The 23,147-nt window shown below is 41.5% G+C and overlaps 1 protein-coding gene across 1 annotated transcript in view; it reads right to left on the minus strand.

Annotated features, from left to right (window-relative positions):
- Window positions 1-1,809: 1,809 nt before the first annotated feature.
- LOC138646076 (uncharacterized) overlaps window positions 1,810-23,147 on the minus strand; it is a 113,315-nt gene continuing 91,977 nt past the window's right edge. Inside the window, exons 3-4 of the mRNA XM_069735545.1 lie at window positions 14,723-14,838; window positions 1,810-1,951 (exon numbers count right to left, since the gene is read on the minus strand). Coding sequence (XP_069591646.1) covers window positions 1,810-1,951; window positions 14,723-14,838 — 258 coding nt within the window. The remainder of the gene's footprint in view (window positions 1,952-14,722; window positions 14,839-23,147) is intronic.

Genomic DNA, 23,147 nt, shown 5'->3' on the forward strand with positions numbered 1-23,147 from the left:
AGATGACACAGACAGGGATGGCACTCTAGCAGAAATGTCAATCTTAATCTCCCACAAAAAAAAAAAAAAAAACAGGGAGTGTCCTTCAATTACTATCTCCCTGCAGTAATCTCAGCCAGGTATGGCAGGCAGCAATAAGGAGTGGACTGATGCACAAATTAAATAAAAAGTGTGTACAAACCAAAAAGATAGCTGTGCAGAAAGGAAGGAACAAGAGGATTTGTGCTTTGAAAAAAGCAGTTGGTTTGCACAGCGGCGTACACACAGCAATGCAGCTATCAGGGAGCCTTCTAGGGCAGCCCAATGAGCTACAGCGCTGAGGAAAAAAAAAAAAATGTAGCTTCCACTGTCCCTGCACACCGAAGGTGGTGTTGGGCAGTGGAAATCACTACAGCACAAGCGGTTTGGTGGTTAATGGACCCTGCCTAACGCTATCCCTGCTTCTGACGAAGCGGCAGCAACCTCTCCTTAAGCTCAGATCAGCAGCAGTAACATGGCGGTCGGCGGGAACTCCCCTTTATAGCCCCTGTGACGCCGCAGACAGCAAGCCAATCACTGCAATGCCCTTCTCTAAGATGGTGGGGACCAGGACCTATGTCATCACGCTGCCCACACTCTGCGTTTACCTTCATTGGCTGAGAAATGGCGCTTTTCGCGTCATTGAAACGCGACTTTGGCGCGAAAGTCGCGTACCGCATGGCCGACCCCGCACAGGGGTCGGATCGGGTTTCATGAAACCCGACTTTGCCAAAAGTCGGCGACTTTTGAAAATGAACGACCCGTTTCGCTCAACCCTAGTGGTGACAGAAACTCTTCAGCAAGATGTAATATCAAGCTATGGACAACTACTACTGATAGTGGAGCAAATATCAGTACACATTGCAGCTCCCTAATGTATTACTAATTTTATCTCACTACATCATAGATTAAATTGAGGGCTGAGCGATAAAGGGGGCAATTTTCAGCCAGCTTCTTCATCTTCCTCTTCGTCCTCTGGCTCTTCTTATAATAATAATAATATTAATAATCTTTATATAGCGCCAACATATTCCGCAGCGCTTTACAGTTTAACAGTTTCAAACACAACAGTCATAAGAAACAACGTTAACAATACAATAATTAAAGCAACACAAGCCGCCCCTGCTCGTGAGAGCTTACAATCTACAATGAGGTGGGGGAGATACAAAGTACAGGTGTGTATTTACAATGATGTATTTACAATCATGGTCCAGCCATCTTCAGGGGGTGGGGGACAGATGGAGATAGTGAATGGGCTACACACACACACAAACATAACATGACTTTGATTACTGAATGTGATAGGCTGCACTGAACAAATGTGTTTTGAGCGAGCGCCTAAAACTATGCAAATTGTGCATGGTCCTAATATCTCGGGGTAGAGCATTCCAGAGGATTGGCGCAGCACGGGAGAAGTCTTGGAGTTGGGAGTGGGAGGTGCGGATTAGTGCAGAGGTTAGTCGAAAGTCATTTGCAGAGCGCAGCGGTCGGTTAGGCCTACTTTCTCTTCCTCTTTTTTGTCATCTTCCTCATTTTCTTCTTCCTGTTCATTTTTTTCCTCCTCTTCCCTCCTTTCTTCTTCCTCTTTTCCCACTCTTCCGCCCTTTACTCGTCTTTTCCTCCTCTTCTAATCATTGCTTCTTTCCTCCTCTTACTCATCTTTTTCTTCCTCTTCTTCCTCTTCTTCTTCTTCCCCTTCCTTTTTCATTCTTCCTTCTCTTCCTTCTCCTTTTTCTCTTCTTTCTCTTCTTAGTCTTCTTATGGTTTTTATTCTTCTCCTTCCTCCTTTTTTCACTTCTTCATCTTTTTCTCCCTCTTCTTCCTCCACTTCTTTGTCTTCCTTTCCTCTTTTTCTTCCTCCTCCTCGTCCTCCTCCTCTTCCTCCTTTTCCTTTTCTTCTTCATCTTTTGATTCTCCTCCTCCTCTTCTTCTTCTTTTTCAAATACAGCAGTCCAACTCATTAAAGGAGTATGCTACTTGGCTACTCCCTCTAGCCATCTTCCAATCTTCTTCCAGACCTTTCCTCAGACACCTCCTGTAGCTTTAAACTACTTTAATCTCTGCACTACAGACAAATTGGCAGCCATAGATATGTAAACTAAGAACAGAATTATAATTATATATTATAAAAAATTATAAAAAATGTTTACATTTAGGGGGGTGGGGTGGAATATTCTTTAACACTTCTTCCTTTCGCTCACTGCTGAATTGTTTGTCTACTTGATCAATGCCTGTTTTGAACAAGGAACGAAATGGGAAAAAAATATATAAAATAAATCACTTTACAAATAAGCAAGATGCTGTAAACACCAATATAAATTAATGTTTTCGATGGGAAAATTACCTATTTTGTGCAGTAACGAAAGTGAACCGTCAGAAGTCAATGGGTTTGTTGCACTGCAGATGGAACCTGTTCCCAAGTAATTCATTATTAATGGCGGAATATTATTGCTAAACAGTACTGATTATTTCACAAGGAAGAGGTCAAGGTAGTGGAGAAACGGATTTAATCAAATAAACTCCCAATCTCTCTCCAAATAGCATTTTCATCTGTCTGGCTGTAAATCCATCAGATCCTTTGCCTCAGAAAGCACAGATGAGGTTAATCTGGAATGACTGTTAAAAGTTCCATGTTATGTCTATTGAATAAAGATTCGGCGCACAGAATGAGCGATTCCCAAAATGAATATTTCAACATCCATGTGAAGCTTTAAAGCTTGTTCTCCTTCCTGACAACAATTCACCATTTACATCTATAGAAAAAGTGGCAAAACTTTTTTTTCCTAAAATTTTTTAGCTGTGCCAAATAAAGTTATGTGTGGAACGATGAAAGGTCTACACGTCTCAGTTAGTCCCATAGACTTTGAACATAGTTGCAGAGTACATATGTGACTGACGGACACTTCTTTCATTCATAGACACAAGTCCCCTGTTCTGAGGATCAGTGCGGGTTTCAGAGGTTGGACCTCCACCCATCTAGTCGTTATTACCCATCATGTTGGTGATAACTTGCTATAACTGGGACACCCCTTTAATACTTTGAAAGTTAGATGATGTTAAAGGAGTATTCCCAGAATTGGAATTCATCTCCTATAGGAAATAACTAACTGATCGTTGAGGATCTGACCGCTGATTTTGAGAGCACAGTTCGGCGGAGGTCCATCTTTTTGAAGCGGGGATGTGCATGCTCAATTTACAATCTATTCATTGGCTATGCAGGAAATAGCTGAGTGCTGTACTCTAGACCAAATCGTTAGGGATCTGCAGGGCCCTGTTCTCAGGATTGCTGAGGGCCTCAGTAGCTAGACCCCAGCAACCTGCAAGTTATTACCTATTCTCGAGGGGGATAACTTTTGATTGTAGGAATACTCTTTTCTATATTTTATTTGGAGATCCAAATTTAGTAATTTTTATTTTGGTAATTATTATTAGTGATGAGCGAACGCGCCGGGATAAGGTGCTATCCGAGCATGCTCGGTGCTTATGGAATGCCTTCAGCGTGCTCGAATACTATGTTTGAATCCCCACAGCTGCATGTCTCACAGCTGTTCACCATCCACAACACATGCAGGGATTTCCTAACAAACAGACAATCCCTGCATGTGTTGCCTTTGTCAAACAGCCGCGAGACATGCAGCCACGGAGACTCAAACATATTTTAGAAGCATGCCGATGTCACTTGGTTAGCACCTGAGCATGCTTGAATAACACCTTATTCAAGCCCGTTCGTTCATCACTAGTCATTATTAATTTTTAAAGCACCATTAATTCAGAATTCAGGAACTAAGGCAAGGTACGTGGCCCTGACGTCCTCACCATCAGAAATTATCTGGGAAGCAGGGCAAGCTAGGCACCCCTAGCATTAGGGACAGGGAAGGAGCCCCTGTCCCTTGGACACCCAACAACAGAGTCATGACAACAGGTTTCCTTCTACTAAATGACCTTTTTCTCTACTAGAAGTATAAACCATGACCCTTTTGGGATTATCAATAGTAGACCACAAGCAATCTTAGGAAAGCACAAATACATAAAGTTCAGATTACCGTATATACTCGAGTGTAAGCCGACCCGAGTGCCCTTCATTGAGAGCGGTCATTCCGAGACGCAGCTCATTATAGCTGCCTCGGACCTTTTGAGCGGTCATTCCGAGACGCAGCTTACTATAGCTTCCTCGGACCGTGAGAAGCCCCACTCCTTCCCCTGATGAACCCTGGTGCATTATCCTAGGGGGAAACGCATCGAGATGGGCAGCAGCATACGGATGAGTACATCCTTTATTTGACCATCTTGTTTCTTTTGCCTGTTTATGATTTGAGAGGTGCTGGTGTATGGCATACTGACATACTGACATATGATTGTCCTTTTTTTTGCATACTACTCTGCCTACACAGTGTATAAATCTTTCTCCCAAATACCATACTGTGCATATTATTTGGGTATACTATAGGTGTCATGTGTATTGTTGAGACTGGAAACAGGTCCATTATTGCTGTATATCGCAACTGTTTAAACTTACTCTGTCTCTAACATTAGACACCTTGTGCACCTTTCCCATACCAGATCAATAGAAGGGTGTTTACAAGACCCTTTCTTATGGAAACTATTCCACATTAGATCTTTACAGCTCTTTTATTGCACCTTATAAGCATTATTGCACTTTAGATAAGGTTGTGGTGTGGTGGTATTTTCATTTTGTTAAGATCCTGTAGGGTCATAAGGGAGAGCCGTCGACGAGTGGGGGCACCATGGCGAAATTAGGGTGCCAACATCCGCTGTGAGGCAGGGCGAGTGTAACGGGGTCTACCAAGCTGGGGTACCTCTTTCAGTACCACCCCGTGTTTCAGGAGGTCCACTCTGCTTTTGCTGGATTCTGAATGAAGGACGCTGGCTGGAATTCCTTGATTACGTGAGAGCATATAAAAGCTGACTGCTACCCCACGTATTTCCAGTCTAAAAGAACACACTTTATTTTCAGCACACAGAATATATAACACAGATACACAGGGCAGGCCAATAGAAAAAGCAGGCCAGACATACATTACAATAGCCGCAGGGGGCCGGAGCCTGCTGATATTTACTGTGGGAATTACAAAGGTGGGGGGCGGACAAAGGGGAATATCGTGTCCCCTCTGCCCAGGGGCGCAGCCTGTGGACTGATGCATTTCCAATAGAACCTATTATACATAATATATGCTGCATAACATATTCTTGGTGTTGGGGGTTCTGTAACAGCGAGTAAGGGAAAGATCACGCCTCCCCCCCCACCGTCTAGTCTCTATCCTTTCATTTTTGTGTTAAGATAGATTAAGGTGTTACTGTCTCCTGACCCGTTTATATGAGTAATTTTTACTCAGTATTTATTAAAAGTTACATTTTAAAAGGTTTTTTTTCAGTCCTTTGGTTATACCGAGTATAAGCCGACCCCCCTAACTTTGCCACAAAAAACTGGGAAAACTTAATAACTCGAGCATAAGCCTCCTGGGGTGGGAAATGCAGCAGCTACTGGTAAATTTCAAAAATAAAAGTAGATACCAATAAAAGTAAAATTAATTGAGACATCAGTAGGTTAAGTGTTTTTGAATATCCATATTGAATCAGGAGCCCCATATAATGCTCCATACAGTTCATGATGGGCCCCATAAGATGCTCCATACTAAAATATGCCCCATATAATGCTCCATGCAGTTCATTATGGCCCCATAAGATGCTCCATACTAAAATATGCCCCATATAATCCTCCATGCAGTTCATTGTGGCCCCATAACATGCACCATATACATATATGCCCCATATAATGTTGCATACAGTTCATTATGGCCCCATAAGATGCTCCATATACAAATATGCCCCATATAATGCTCCATACAGTTCATTATGGCCCCATATATACTCCATATACAAATATGCCCCATATAATGCTCCATACAGTTCATTATGAATATGGCCCCATAGATGATCCATATACAAATATGCCCCATATAATGCTCCATACAGTTTAGTATGGCCCCATAGACGCTCCATATAACAATGTGCCACATATAATGCTGCTGCTGCAATAAAAAAAAATGACATACTCACCTCTCGTCACTGCTCCTCAGGGTCCCGTTTCTCCGCACTGACTGTTCAGGCAGAGGGCGGCGCGCACACTAATACTAATACGTAATCGCGCCATCTGACCTGATCAGTCACTGCAGAGGACGCAGAAGATAGAGCGACGCCGACGCTGGAACGAGGGACAGGTGAATATTTAATACTCACCTGCTCCCGGCGCTGTTCCAGACAGATGGTCTCCGGCGCCCGCAGCTTCTTCCTGTATTGAGCGGTCACTGGTACCGCTTATTACGGTAATGAATATGCGGTTCCACCCCTATGGGAGTGGAGTCCATATTCATTACTTTAATGAGTGGTACCACGTGACTGCTGAACAGAGGAAGAAGGTGCCGGCGCCGGAGATCATGGGACACACAGGGACCGTGTCAGGAACGCCAGGAGCACTTGAGTATGCTACAGTCATCTCTCCCCCTCACCTGCCGACCCCCCCGCTTCTTGAGTGTAAGCCAAGAGGGGCACTTTCAGCACATTTTTTTGTGCTGAAAATCTTGGCTTATACTCGAGTATATACGGTATTCCACAATCAGTTATATTTATAATACTTAGAGAAGAGCGGATCTTTTGAAATTTTTACACCGACTTCGATAAGTTTTTCCAAAACAATTTGATTTGTGGCAAATAAATTTGCTAAATTTCAGTACTAGAAAGTTTGTAATCATTTGAAAATGCATGTGGGAGAGAGGAGAGAGAGAGAGAGAGGACCTTACTGACCATAAGAACTTACACTCTACAGGAGAGAGAGTACCCTGCTGAGCATATGAGCTTGCACTCTACAGGAGAGAGAGGACCCCACTGATCATAAGAACTTACACTATACAGAAGAAAAAAAGTACCTGATGACCATAAGACCTTACACTCTACAGGAGAGAGAGGACCCCGCTGAGCATAAGGGCTTACACTCTACAGGAGAGAGAGGACACCGCTGACCATAAGGGCTTACACAATAAAGAAGAAAAAGAAGGCCCGCTGACCATAAGAGCTTACACTCTACAGTAGTGTGAGAGAGGACCCTGCTGATCATAAAAACTTACACTCTACAGGAGAGAGAGGACCCTGTTGACCATAAGAGCTTACACTCTACAGGAGAGAAAGGACCAGACTGACCATAAGAGCTTATACTCTACAGGAGAGAGGACCCCGCTGACCATAAGAGCTTACATTATACAGGAGAGAAAGAACCCACTGACCATAAGAGCTTATACTCTACAGGAGAGAGGACCCCGCTGACCATAAGAGCTTACATTATACAGGAGAGAAAGAACCCACTGACCATAAGACCTTACACTCTAAAATGCACACCATGGTCATATGATATTCTTGACCCCAATTTTTTCATGCTATTTTTATGTTTTGCCTATTTATACCTGTCTGTGCTGAATGTGTTTGTACCGTGGTTTGTCCCGATGAAGAAGTTGTATACTACGAAAAGCGTTGATGAATATTCTGACCACAAGAGCTTATATTCTACAGGAGAGAGGACTCTGCTGACCATAAGATTTTACACTCTATAGAAGAGTGCGTGAGCGTGTGCCATAAGCTGCAAGAAAGACCACTATGATATGCCATGGACTTCCTTAGCCCCCCCGTACGCCATCCATCGTTCCCACAGTCCCCACCCATTATCCCCACAGTCCCCTACTCTCTATTCCCCTACTGTACATGTGCTTTGGCAAAACTAATGGTTATTTGGTCCTGCCAATAAAGCTTCTTTGAATTGAATTGGAAATTTAACTGAATTGAAAGAGAGAGGACCCCGCTGACCGTAAGAGCTTACACTTTACAGAAGAGAGAGAGGACCATGCGGACCATATGAGCTTACATACAGAAGAGAGAGACTTTCCTAATGACTCTGGAGAAGGAAAACGAAACAAACCGTGTTCCACTGGGAACCGCTGATCTGTGATGGCCACCACTGTACTAAGTAACATTGATGTCAATATTTGGCTATGATGCCTACGGATGTGCCAACAGCCTAAAAGCTTGTTGATTGGCTGCACTGAAGCTTTTGAGCAAGCTTTGTTAAGTATCAAAACTCTGAACAGAAGCATAGACTTCTCACAGACTTTTAGAAAAACTCCGTGTTTGGAGTTCAGCACCTTATACTTGGCATCCGGTATGTACTTCGAACTTTTTAGTTTGGGTTTGCTCATCTCTATGCATAATGAATGTTTACATACCAAGAATAAATCACCTAAAGGTATACAAAGTTCATAGATGAGTAAGAATGATAACATTTTTAACAAACCCATAGAGTCAAAGTGCACCGCTTGCCCTTCACCTCACCCTCCAACACAGGTTTCGCAATGCTTCCTCAGGGAGTGGTGAGGATTCCATGGAAGCCTATTGGAGAAATTTGGATGGAGCAGTAATGTAGCCATGTGCATGAATGTTTACAAAGTGCGCTAATCAACGGGGGGCAACAACGTGCACAGGAGAAGGATCCTCCCATGCTATAAGCAATAGAACCCTGTGCTCTATAGAAGGCACGACAAGAGCAGCATGTACACTAGAAAGAAAAAAAGGACAGATACAATTTCTACCATAATTTACCTTCGGAATATTCCGTGTGTCATTGATGTTAATATCAATAGTGACTGACGCTGCTCTTTAACATTGTGCACATCAGAAGCATTTGTCTGATAGATGGCTGAGAGCGTTTTCCCTTTTTAAGTCTAACCAGCTTTGTCAAATCGTAGACACCGCATTTTACATGAAGATTCCTTCTAAAAAAAGCCAAAAATGTAACTGTCTAATTAGGAGCCGTATGATTGCTTAGTTCACGGACTCGCTGACAGATATGACAAATACACATATTGGCATAGCCCTAACCTCACTTCACAGTTTGCAACACAAAGATGATATTTTCAGAAATGTTCCGAACACTATGATACAAAGCTTCACCTTGTCTAGTGCTTTTCAATTTAATTTTTTATTAACTGCCTGAACATATGCCATTCTAGAAGAGGCTAATAGTTACAAAATGTCAGGAGAAACATTTAAACTGCTAAAATGTAAATGATTTTATAAATTTGTAATGAAAGGTAATTGTCATGTAGGAAAAAAAAAAAAAAAGAAGTAACAGAAAAACAGATATGTAGAAATGAGAGACTGGCAGAGATATTTTTTACTTTAGGTGAAGGTACAAATTTGCAAGCGTATTTTAATGAGCACGGTAAGTACAATTTAAAGAACATTAGATGCAGAAGTAGAAATGTGAATTATACTATATTTTATTTTTTAAAGATTAGGAAAGTTCATCATCAAAAGTTCATCGTAATGAAGGGTCCTCATGGAACTTTAATGAAGGAAGACCATAAACTAAGGAAAGAAAAAAACAAATAAATAAAAAAAATACAAAAATGAAACATTTACTATATCACTCAAAATGAATTTCAAATCCTTAAAAAGGAATCTAAATATCAGATTTGCATATTTCATTTTTTTTAATTAATAACAAACAGAATTTTTATTAAAAAAAAAAACTTGAAAAGAAAAAAGGTAAAAAAATGATCTCAAACGCCTTCCGGTGAGGGAATCAATATTTTGAGATTTCTCCATATTCTTAATTCCGTGCGTTCATAACTATAACCATCCAATGTGGCAGTGAATTGGTTAAACATGTCAGAAGAGAGAATTGTCTGACCAGCGCGTAGAAGAACCACCTTCCAGTTAGGTTTGCGGCAACCATCTTTAAATGCTTGAGCTGCTCTGTGTGGTCATGACAAGATTTGCAATTCCCTATGTTTATTTACACACCATCACCCCAAGTCGACATCACATTGAAGTGGCATGGTCACAGCTGACCCCGGGGTAGTCCCTGTCTGAGCCGATCCCATTCTGGTACGCTCTGCAATTGAACTATATTCATGCCGTACAGGATGCGAGCGCCCTGCTCCCTGTCACACAAAGAGCGGAATTAGCAGAAGCTTGTCACCGCACATATCTGGGCTTTATAATGACAGACGGGTGAGAAGTAGGCCTGATCGCACCGAAATATTCAGATACCCATGATGGCAGAGACAAGGCTGTGAGAGGGAAACCACTAATACCAAATGCTACACTGATATCACTATCTATTATCTATCTATTATCTATCATCTATCTATCTATCTATCTATATCTATCTATCTATTATCTATCTATCTATTATCTATCTATCTATTATCTATCTATCTATTATCTATTATCTATCTATTATCTATCTATCATCTATTATCTATCTATTATCTATCTATCTATCTATCTATCTATCTATCATATATCTATTATCTATCTATTATCTATCTATCTATCTATCTATCTATCTATCTATCTATCTATCATATATCTATTATCTATCTATCTATCTATCTATCTATCTATCTATCTATCCATCTATCTATCTATCATATATCTATTATCTATCTTCTATCTATCTATTATCTATTATCTATCCATCTATCTATTATCTATCTATTATCTATCTATTATCTATCTATTATCTATCTATCTATCTCTATTTATCTATTATCCATCTATCTATCTATCTATCTATCTAGCTATCTATCATCTATCTATCTATTATCTATCTATTATCTATATTCTATCTATCTATCTATTATCTATCTATTATTATCTATCTATCTGTCTATCTATCTATCTATCTATCTATCATCTATCTATTATCTATCTATCTATTATCTATCTATCTGTCTATCTATCTATCTATCTATCATCTATCTATTATCTATCTATCTATCTATCTATCTATCTGTTATCTATCATCTATCATCTATCTATCTATCATCTATGTATTATCTATCTATTATCTATCTATCTATCTATCCATCTATCTATTATCTATCTATCTATCTATTATCTATCATCTATCTATCATCTATATATTATGTAACTATCTATCTATCTATCTATTATCTATCTATCTATCTATCTATCTATCTATCTATCTATCATCTATCTATCTATCTATCTATCTATCTATCTATCTATCTATTATCTATATATTATCTATCTGTCTATCACCTAGCTATTATCTATCTATCTATCTATCTATCTATCTAAAAGCTCAAAAAAAGAGGCAGCACTCCATTTCTTCTGTGAAAATGTGGAAGATTTAATCAACCCACTTGTCTGGGTGACGTTTTGGCTCCATCTGAGCCTTTCTCAGAAGAAATGGAGTGCTGCCTCTTTTTTTGAGCTTTCATAAACTTGGTGCAATCTTTGGACTGGTTGCCTGGGGCCTTGCACCTGAAGATAGGTAGAAGTGTTGTGCTGTTCCCTTTTTTTGCTGTATCTATCATCTATCTATCTATCTATCTATTATCTATCTATCTAGCTATCCATTATCTATCCATTCTTGTATGTACAAGTCCCCTCTAAAATGTAAAGTGCTGCGGAATATGTCGGCGCTATAGAAATAAAATTATTATTATTATTATTATTGTCGTCTATCTATCTATCTATCTCTCTTTTATGTATCTATTATTATCTATCTATCTATCTATCTATCTATCTATCTATCTATCTATCTATTATCTATCTATCTAACTATCTATCTATCTAAAGTGTCTCTATGTCTGTTAATATACACATGGGTCTGTATTGATCAGAATTTCACATCTTAGATGTTTTTAAAAACAAAGTAGAAATTTTCTTGAGCAAAAAGTTACAAAGCTGAAACCCTCTGTGTAACTTTTTCAGTATCTGACCTTTAATTCTCATTAGCCAGAGATGTTCTCATCTACTGCAGCGATACAACTGTGGACACATAATAAGTGCGATAATGATAATAATATATTTATCCATTATATACCTAAAATAGTTTACAGTATACAAAATTGCATTGAAACAAATCTTAATTCTGTGCATCACAATTTGCACTTGGTTCCTCCCAGAATAAAGCCATAAACTGTCTCCAGTAATTATAACATAAAGTCTGCTCTATATTTAGGAAAGGTTTAACATTTTAAATGTTAGGAATAAATAAATAAATGAACCAAAAAAATAATAAATAAGAAAATAAAATAAATATATAAAAGCGAACTTTTTGCACAATAATAGTAATACACTACCATAAGGATAAAAACTTAAATAAAGCAAATAAAATGCTGTGATCTTCCCCTCAAAAAATCAAATCTGCCCCCTGTCTGTTAAAATATATACTCGGCCAGGGCAGTGCAGTAACGGTGTCACTTGTATATATCACTCTCCACCGCCCCAAAGAACATTTAAAATATTCAGCAGAGGGACAGATCCGAATCCAAAAAGCTAGTTAAATAAATTGTTCATTTATTTCTTTTCTCCCAAGCAGCGAGATATCTACATGTGGTCATTAATTATAAAGAGACTATTATAGCACCATATTTTCATTCAATGCGAAGTCCTGGTATATATCAAAGAGGACCCATAATTAAAACAGAAGGGCCACAGTGACAATTAAAATTACAATCTATGTGGGGGGAAGAAAGTACAGTCCTGCCATTTTTCACCCTGTCACTGTCGAGCGGTTTGGGAAATGCTAGTCACGTCCCCCGGTAAAGCAGCCTAAATTCTTCGCCAGTGCCACCTTCGAAAAGCATTATCAGCACCTAAGCAAAGCCTATGCAAGTATAATTTAATACCAAGCCACGGTTTGCAAGTAATAGCGTATAAAGTGATATTTAAGTGGTGTTTTAAGCACACTTCTGATGGCTACGGCCGCTTTTTACTGGTAAATGCTTTTTTCTTTGAGTAGTGATTATGAGTCCTGGGTGAAGAGGTGCCGTGCGCGGGTCCGCCTGTAAGCCTTACTTCAAGCTGCCAATCTTTACTTTACAGCGAAGAAAAAGCCGCATAGAACCTTGTTCTTTTTCTTGTATGCTGTCATCCCCGGAGCCTGATAACTGCAAAATCATTTTCACATAACACTTTTCTGCTTTTCCCTCTTAAACCCTGAGACCTACACATTGTGCAAGCTCTTGCACCCTTGGTAACCAGCTCCCCGCAAGCTACTTCTTCTTTGAACCATCATAGTCTTCCACTTATCTCGGTAAATATCTGCATTAATGGAACACAAAGCTTTTTATTTTTTTATTTTTTTTTCGCTCTTCTTCTTTTTCTTCTTCGCCGGCAATATCCACTTGCTACAAAGTATTGTCTATAAAAGTCACAAACAGTGAATTACGACCGATGAAACTGTTCTACATCCCCCCCCACCACCACCACCACCCGCCACCTATTCCCATTCTTCGCTTTATAATAACGTTAAACTGAGCATTCATGTCTGAAGCGTGCAATAGAGACTAGGATGCTTTCTGTGTAATAAAGGAGGTGACATGGTCATTTTTTTTCCTCCGGTTTTGCATTAGATAGACACGCTCATGCATGAGGCTTTTTGAATTTCTTATTATACGTGGGGTCGAGGGGTCGAATGTCAGGGAAGTACTGTTAATTTCACGGGGTTAAGGCAAAGTAAATTCAGAAAGAATACAGATCACTTAGCACAGAGATGCCGCATCTCTGAAGTTTCTGCACTTCGCCATTTGCTAACTATATCACACAGCTGACGGGCCACCGAGACTGTTGTGACATTCCTCGTCCAAATTGAGCGGTTTCGCTCCCTGGAAAAACAGTATAATTCAGTTACCCTTATCTATGTACTTGTTTTACGACCTACCTCTAAACCAACAAAGCATTAAGGATTTTCCACAACTGGAGCTGAACAAAACACACTGCCATTTTGACGGAAATGTTAAAATTATAGAGAAAGCGCTCAGATGGCGGCGATACATGTCAGACACTAAAAAGAAACTCGGTGGAGATGAGAATGTTTGGAAAAATGATGCCGCGTTAATTTAGACAATCTCCATCTGGATTTCTTCGGGGTGGTTGATTAGCGTAATGAAACTGGAAAATTGTAGTAAATTTGCAAATATTTATTGAGTTGGAGCTCGCAAAATGATCATGGTTTTTGGGGAGGAACAAAACATTGTTGTAGGAAACACGTTTTTTGTGTGTGATAGTTTCAAACATTGGACATTTAAAGAGTAAAAACTCCATAAAAGATGACTACATACTTAGAGAAGACCACCGTTAACATGGACCAGATTAGCTCCTATTTTCATAAACTTTGAGAAGATCTCAAGTTTAGATGATAATTTTTTTAAGGCATTGTTGAGTGTTCAGGGTTAAAAGTGCTTTCTCACAAAATTGTTGCTATGTACCAAAGGATGAAGCAAGTTTTGGTGTTCCAACAATACGAAATTATTGCTGTCAGGAAGCAAAAAGAAACACACAGAGTGCCTGCTTGTCAAAGCTGGTGATGCTCATCCAAAAGGTTGAGCATCACCAACTAGCGTATGCTATGGAGGATTGGCAAGCATGGCGGGCAGCTCTGTGTAAGGAACCATAGGTACTCTACGTGCCGCAGTAGAGATATTACCAATACTGTTTTACAAAGGGAAAGAGATTGTATAGTCATATCTCTGGAGGCCTGGTCACTGAGACCCTCACAATTTTTTTTAGCAAGAAGTTGGTTGTAAATACAATGACTTCACTCTCCATTACAATTCATGGCAGTGATTTGTAAAACTCCTATAATTTCAGGATGCATTACTGCATGATGCTCATTTTATAAAGATGTAGAAACTCCAGTTGCATCTCACTGTTCTCTTTAGGAACCAAATTATTGGTCTTTCGTCTTCTACGCAAAAACTCTTTTAACTTAGAGATCTGCAGAATACACAAGAAGAGTAGCCTCATAGGAAATTGAAAATTCGGCTACATTGGATGTTTCCCCTTGTATCCGGTGTCCTAGATGTCTGGTTGGCAATCACCACATGTGTTTAAGAGTGCCTCATCATTATCAGGATTCAGATACAAAAAAGGGAGGCACTTACTTAGACCCCTACTCATTGAGACCATTGTGATGAGTTACTGGTCTTGCTTCGGTGCTGCCTCTCTCGACGCAATTGCTGTTCTCCTTCCCTCCTTCATGCAGATGACACGTCCTACGTCATCTACACAGTCTCCAATCTTGCTCATGTGTAGGCGTACTTTGCTCTGCCCTGCTGAGGACAGAGCAAAGTACTGTAATGCACATACGTCCTCTTTATTACCGGGTCACCAGCACTCTTTGGCCTCTCCCGGTGCATGCACACTACAGAACTTTGCACTGACTTCACCACGGCACGGCAAAGTATGCCTGCGAAGGAGTGTGATTGGGGACACTGTGTGGATGATGTTGTATGCGCCATCCACATGAAGCAGGGAAGGAGGAAAGAGATTTCAACGAAAAAAGAGGCTCCAAAGCAAAGTGATGCCCATCAGACTGGACCGCATCCTATGGGGGGATTCTAAAGGGCAGTTTTGGGGCTATACAGAGGGGTTAGGGATTTATATACACTGCTGTAAAAAAGGCATTAAAGGTGGTGGCCATAGTTCATGCTGGGAAAACCTGATGACAGGTTTCCTTTAAAAGGTACATGCTTTTTACGGAATCAAGAGCATCTGAAAAGTGGCATGCGCCTTTGTGTGCACCTTGCCACAAATTTTACACCAGTCGCTGGCATAAGGGATGCCGCAGCTCATCATAATTATGAGCTGCAGTGTTGCACCACTGTCTTCCCCAGCAACTCCCATTTTGGTGGGGTTGAGAGAAACTCACGTGAAAATGCCAAAAGTCGCGAAAAGTATGCGCAACTCCTTGCTGTGCAAATATATTTCAGCTTTAATTGCAATTTTAATCCACAATTCTGGTGCAGTGGCGCAGTGACTTTGATGAATTTGAGCCATAGTCTATGATTGAAGACATCCATTCAGATCAAAGTCCATGTATTGATCAGATCATTCCAGGCAATCAAGATGACACATTCACCAAATGTCCTATTGTCTATAGAGAATGGGATTGGAGGAGTCAAGATGCAAAATAACTATGGCTGCACATAATATGCATATACAGAGGGCAAAGTAACAATTAAAAGGTACAAGTTTATTAAACATTTCATATAAAAGAATCATCAAATGTCAGACAAAATACCACAGGTATCAGAAAAAGAAAGGTGGGTACACCCAGAAAATAGTAGTAGAAAACACCTGCTAACATCTCCATAAAAAGATTTTTTGTATGGCTAGTGTCTGAAAATGCAGGCACTAATAATGGTTAGTTAGTCCATTGTACATGTGTACATACAATAATAGTCCAGTGTTAGCTTTATTATGACCAGTCCTCGATGTAGCATTTCCAAGTGAAACGCGCGTCGGGGGCGGTGGGTCCCCATTTACCATTCCTAGGTAAATACAGGGTGGGCCATGTATATGGATACACCTAAAAAAAATGGGAATGGTTGGTGATATCAACTTCCTGTTTGTGGCACATTAGTATATGGGAGGGGAAAACATTTCAAGATGGGTGGTGACCATGGCGGCCATTTTGAAGTCAGTCATTTTGGATCCAACTTTTTTATTTCCAATGGGAAGAGGGTTATGTGACGCATCAAACTTACTGAGAATTTCACAAGAAAAACAATAGTGTGCTTGGTTTTATCATAACATTATTGATTCATGAGTTTTTTTTACAAGTTTCTTTTTGTTTACAACCATTGACATGTCACAGAGGTTAACATGTGAGGAGCAGATAGAAATTGTGTTGATGTCTGGTGAACGTAGTACCGGGGTCATTGCAGCAGATTTCAATGCTAGACACCCTACGCAAGGAAACTGTCACCATTTCCATTTGATCACTGGCTGCAATACCATCACCCACCTCTCCTGACCCCAATCACCTTGTATATGTCTGGTATTACTGGTATGTCCACTGGCTGCAATACCATCACCCATCTTTCCTGACCCCAATCACCCTGTATCTGTCTGCTATTACTGATCACCTCCTCTCCTCCATGCTTATTCACTCCTCACCCAATCGTCTCCATTACTTCTCCCGAATATCCCCCATCCTCTGGAATTCTGTGCCCCAACATGTCCGGTTATCCATCACATTTGGATCCTTCACAAGAAACCTGAAAACCCACCTTTTCAAGAAAGTTTACAACCTGTAGTGACCACACGGCAACCTCAACACTATCGGAGCTACTGCAACCCCCGACCTACTGTCTCCTTCCCAATAATCCTGTAGAATGTAAGCCCGCAAGTGCAGGGTCCTCGCCCCTCTGTACCAGTCCGTCATTGTTAGTTTGTTTCCTGTAAGTGATATTTGTATTTTGATGTAACCCCTTCTCATGTACAGCACTATGGAATTAATGGTGCTATATAAATAAATAAATAATAGTAATAATTTAGGTGTATCCATATAAATGGCCCACCCAAAAAAGTTCGCCTCATCACTGAACATAATGTTCTGTGTAAACTGAGGGTCCTGTTCCAATTTTTGTTTTGCCCACTCTGCAAATTCAGCACGCTGATCTGGGTCTTCCTCAATGAGATGATGCAGGTGCTGGATTTTGTAAGGGTGCCATTTGTGAGTAGCTAATATCCGCCGAAGGAATGTTCGACTGATGCCAGATTGGCGCACTGGGGCAAACTTTTTTGGGTGGGCCATTTATATGGATACACCTAAGCAACATGGGAATGGTGACAGTTTTCTTGCGTAGGCTGTCTTGCATTGAAATCTGCTGCAATGACCCGGGTACTGCGTTCACCAGACATCAACACAATTTCTGGATTAGATGCTTGACAAAGACCTATTATGGTCGAAACGTTGCATGATAAAGCTCTTTTAATTTTTCATCACCTGGATGGAATGCTGTTCCTTTTTTGTACTGGACATCAACACAATATCTATCCGCTCCTCACGTGTTATCCTCTGCGACATGTCAATGGCTGTAAAGAAAGAGAAACTTGCAAATAACTCAATAAAGAATAAAGTTACGTTAAAACCAAGCACACCATTGTTTTTGTTGTGAAATTCTCAATAAGTTTGATGTGTCACATGACCCTCTTCCCATTGGAAAAAATAAAGTTGAATCCAAAATGGCTGACTTCAAAATGGCCGCCATGGTCACCACCCATCTTGAAATGTTTTCCCCCTCCCATATACTAATGTGACACAAACAGGAAGTTGACATCACCAACTATTCCTATTTTATTTAGGTGTATCCATATAAATGGCCCACCCCGTATACCTCTTTTCTTTGATGTGTTACACTTCAGCTCTCTCATTTTGTGGCATTGTCTGATATATTTGGTATGATACATGCATAGGGTACATTCAAAATTTGCGTTGCTGGGCGCAGCGTCGGCAACGCATACCGACGCATGTGTCATGTGCCCCTATCTTTAACATGGGGGGCGCAAGGACATGTGCCGGTATGCGTTGTACTGCGTTTTATGACGCATGCGCCATATAGACGCACAAGACAGGGCGCAGAGGACGCTACTTGTTGCCTTTTCCCTGCGCCAAAATTCTTGATCTGTAGGGTCTTATGACAATGCATGCGACGCAAAACGCTGCGTTGTGTATTTGCGTTGTTGGTTGCGTTGCGTCGCATACACACATGTACAGTGGACTAACTAACCATTATTAGTGCCTGCATTTTCAGACACTGGCCACACAAAAAACTTTTTTTTTGTGGGCCTTACCAGTTGTTTGCTGCTACTATTTTCTGGGTGTACCCACCTTTCGTTTAATGATACCTACGGTATTTTGTCTGACTTTTTGTGATTCATTTATATGAATGTTTAATAAACTTGTACCTTTCAATTGTTACTTTGGCCTTTGTTAAAGCATTTTTTTTGGAGTTCTACTCGTGTTCTTGCTTCATGGCTTAGTACACAGGCTAATTTTGGAGTGTCTAATATGCACATACAGTAGCATGTAAAAGTTTGGTCAAAATTACTGTTACTGTGAACAGTTAAGCGAGTTGATGAAATGATCTCTAAAAGGCCTAAAGTTTAAGATGACACATTTCCTTTGTATTTTAGGCACATATATATATATTGCCATTTTTTACATTTTAAAAATGACAAAAAGAAAAACGGGCCAATGACAAAGTTTGAGCACCCTTGGAAATTTGTGTGTTCATATAACTTTAACCAAGGATTCAGACCATAATTAACCTTGTTTTATGGCTTCTTCAATGTCATCAATAGGAAAACCCAGGTTGATGTAAATCCCAGCTTTATATAAAAACTTGTTTGTTAGGCAATCCCTGCATGTGTTTTGGCTGTCTAACAGCTGCGAAACATGCAACCGTGGGGACTCAAACATATTACTCGAGCATGCCCGAGATATTCTGATAACAGTTGAGCATGCTCATGTCACGTGATATCAGAGCACGCGCGCTCATCCCTAATAATGATCCTAAACACACATCAAAATCCACAATAGACGACCTCAAAGAGCATAAGCCGAAGGTTTTACAATGGCCCTCACAGTCCCCTGATCGGCACATCATTGAAATCTGTGGATACGCCTCAATAGAGCATTGCATGCAAGACAACCCAGGAATCTCACAGAATGGGAAGAATGGATGAAAATCCCTCAAACAAGAATTGAAAGATCTGTCTAGCTACAAAAATCATTTTCAAGCTGTGATACTTTCAAAAGTGGGAGCTACAAGGTACTTTAGGACTTTTGGAGATCACGTCATCTTCAACTTGCTTACTGTAACTGTTCACAATAACAGTAATTTTGACCGGGGGTGGAAAAACTTTTGCATGCCACTGTAAGAGCCGTCTGTTAGGCTGTGTTCACTATGCATCTATATTAAATGTTTAAAGAATGCCTTTATAGGCATATCCCAGATTTATCCATCGGACTCCATCCATTGACCCAATGACAGTGCCAAAAGAGTGCCCTTTTGACATTTGTCAGGAGAAGATTCGTCAACTGCTCTATTCCCTGTAGAGGCATCTGGGTAAATCAAATGTATAATTTGCAGGATGACTAGGAATCTATGGGTAGCAGATGCTATTGTGTATATACACCTACATGAAGATACCGGAATGGAGATGCTTGGAATTCCAAAATGGTTTTCATTAATGCCAACACGTTTCTGAGCTGGAGTGGCGCCTTTCTCAAGGTATAAAAACCAATAACTTGTTTTTATACCTTGAGAAAGGCGTTGGACCGGTGCAGAAATGCGTTGGTATTACTAAAAAAGTTTTGGAATTCCAAGGCTAAACTAAGCCAACTAAATATGTAAGCATCCATTTTTGCCAGTATACATCTGAAAGCGCCATTTCCCAGAGGCACAGGGCAGAAGCAGAGACTTTCCACACATTTATAGGTGTTGTGCCTGCACACTACACCTTTAGCTACCATCGCTTATACCTATCCTTTACCAGATGGTATTGCCCTATTTTGTGTGCACTTCTGTTCCTCTCCAGAGGTCCTCTACATCTACTCAGTGGCATAATTTGGAAAACACCTCCGACAGTGCCTCAGCTTGATGGACCATTTCCACAGCAGAAAGGAAAGCTGATATGGCGCGAAAGTCTTCTCTTGACCAATCGGGCTTAGATGGACCTATATTTGGTTGTTTTTGTACAACATAACATGTTTCAATCATCTTATACATATTCTTAGTTACATGGGTCTGTCTTAGTGACAAATTCCCATTGTTTGCATTATTTTAAATTCTGGCCAACTTCATTGTATTTCCTGTACTACGAGCTCCTTAATGTTCTGCGGATCATCTCAGCAGGTATTTTATAGGTGTATCTACCGGACTACATTAGAGCATTGCATGGATAGCAGTAGCCTGATAAATAATTAATATTGGAATTTTACAAAGATTGTAAGCAATAATAGTCTCACATGGCTGCAGGGAGTTTTTTGCACCTCCTCTGGGGCATCATGTGCACTGAGATTATAGCAATGCCCCGGAGCCTTCATCTCTTTCTGCTCCAGAATATGTAACCAAAAAATGTCAATCATATATAGACTGGGTCGTAACCTGCATTGATCTTTGCTTTCCGTGTCTCTTGGCTCTCCATTGCTGCATAATAGGGGTTGATCACATTATAAAAATATTTATTAAAATTCCCTAAACTGTTTATTGTGGCATATACATTGTATAAGGCGGCAGAAGGTCCACAGTAAAAGAAAAAATAGGTAGGCCGCGATCCTGCTGCAGTTACTGAAAACCAACAGTCCTACAGGGGAAGCTTGTCCTATTGGCACTACAGTACCAGCCTTGATTGCCACTTCCCGCAGCCCACAAAGGAAGCACCTAAACGGCAGGCACCATGGAGTCGGCTAACCCGACTGCAACACGACAGGACAACGTTTTGGAGTCTAAGTGACCTTGACACTACCCGGAAACAGCTGGCGTGCTGGAACCAGGCTGGGCAGGAGGGAGTACCCGTGCCAATGACACTGCTGAAAACCAGCTAATGGTACTGGAACCCAGATGCATTGTCCAAGGTGCAAGAGCCAATGGCACGACCGAGGACCAGCTGACGGTACTGGAACCCGGTTACTAAGCAGGAGGTACCCATGCCACAAAGCACTACCAAGGACCGCCTGACGTTGATGGAACTCGGATGCCCAGAAGGAGGGACCTAAGCCAAAGGCTCTGCCCGGAACCATCTGACGGTGCTGGAACCAGGATGGGGAGCAGAATGTAAAAGAGCAAAAGAAACTGTCGAGAACCAGCTGATGGTACTGGAACCCGGATGGCTACCCGAAGGTAGAAGAGGTAATGGCACAACCGAGGACCAGATGACGGTGCTGGAACCCGGTTACTAAGCAGGAGGTACCCATGCCACAAAGCACTACCATGGACCGCCTGACGTTGGTGGAACTCGGACACCTAGAAGGAGGCACCTAAGCCAAAGGCTCTGCCCGGAACCAGCTGACGGTGCTGGAACCAGGGGGACCTACTCAAGATTGTGTTGCTAAGAACCAGCTAACTGTGGTGGAACTCAGGCGGCAGAAGGTCCACAGTAAAAGAAAAAATAGGTAGGCCGCGAGCCAGCCACAGTTACCGAAAACCAACAGTCCTACAGGGGGAGCTTGTCCTATTGGCACTACAGAACCAGCCTTGATTGCCACTTCCCGCAGCCCACATAGGAAGCACCGAAACTGCAGGCATCATGGAGTCGGCTAACCTGACCGCAACATGACAGGTCAACGTTTTTGTAGGCTAAGTGACCTTGACACTACCCGGAAACAGCTGGTGTGCTGGAACCTGGCTGGGCAGGAGGGAGTACCCGTGCCAAAGACACTTCTGAGCAGCAACTGGCAGTGTTGGAGCTGAGGCATTACATGACAGAGTGTAGGCTGAGGCCTAATTGGAGCAAGTTGAAAGAGAACCTTTAACCCCCCCCAGACATTAGCAACTTAAAAAGCCACCTTGTACAGCCCTAACACTGCACAAGGAAAAGGTGGCTCTTTTAGTTATGCTCCTTGCACATGCAGAACTAAACACTTATAAAATGTGTCCCCTGATACCAAGAAACCATCCCGGAGGTGGGACTTTCCTTCGTAATGAGACGCAGCACAGCCAGCATTCAGGCCCCCTTGGCGCTGGGCACAGCCTCATCAGTGTTGTTTGAATCTGTCATGGAGCCCGCACTGTTATGTTAAACCTTGGCCATGCGCTGTTAGCGCTTCCCATCTTCTGACCTCATGTGGTGTCAGGGTGACTGTGCCTGTGCGGGCGCGCTGCAAGAGATCACGGCCCACAGTGTCTTCTGATTTTGTCACACTGTGGGCCTGGGATTCATGGCCATGCACAGTGCATATCTTCACCTCTCACTCCTCTTCATCCGCCCTCTTCAGAGTGTGCGTCGTCAGATGATCCATAATCACATGCCACGGCCGTGACGCCGCACAATCTGAGGAAGGTGGAAGCAGATGAGTAGGAGGTGAAGATATGCCCTGCGCATGCCCATGAATCCCAGGCCCGCAGTGTGACATAATCAGAAGACACTGCGGGGCGGGATCTCGGGCAGCGCGTACGCACAGGCGCACTCAGCCTGACATCAAATGATGTCAGAAGAAGGGCAGTGCTAACAGCGCATGCCCAAGGTTAAACATAACAGCGCAGGCTCCGGGACAGATTCAAACAACGCTGAGG

Source organism: Ranitomeya imitator, chromosome 7 (genome assembly GCF_032444005.1).
Source record: "Ranitomeya imitator isolate aRanImi1 chromosome 7, aRanImi1.pri, whole genome shotgun sequence".
Classification (NCBI taxonomy): Eukaryota; Metazoa; Chordata; class Amphibia; order Anura; family Dendrobatidae; genus Ranitomeya; species Ranitomeya imitator.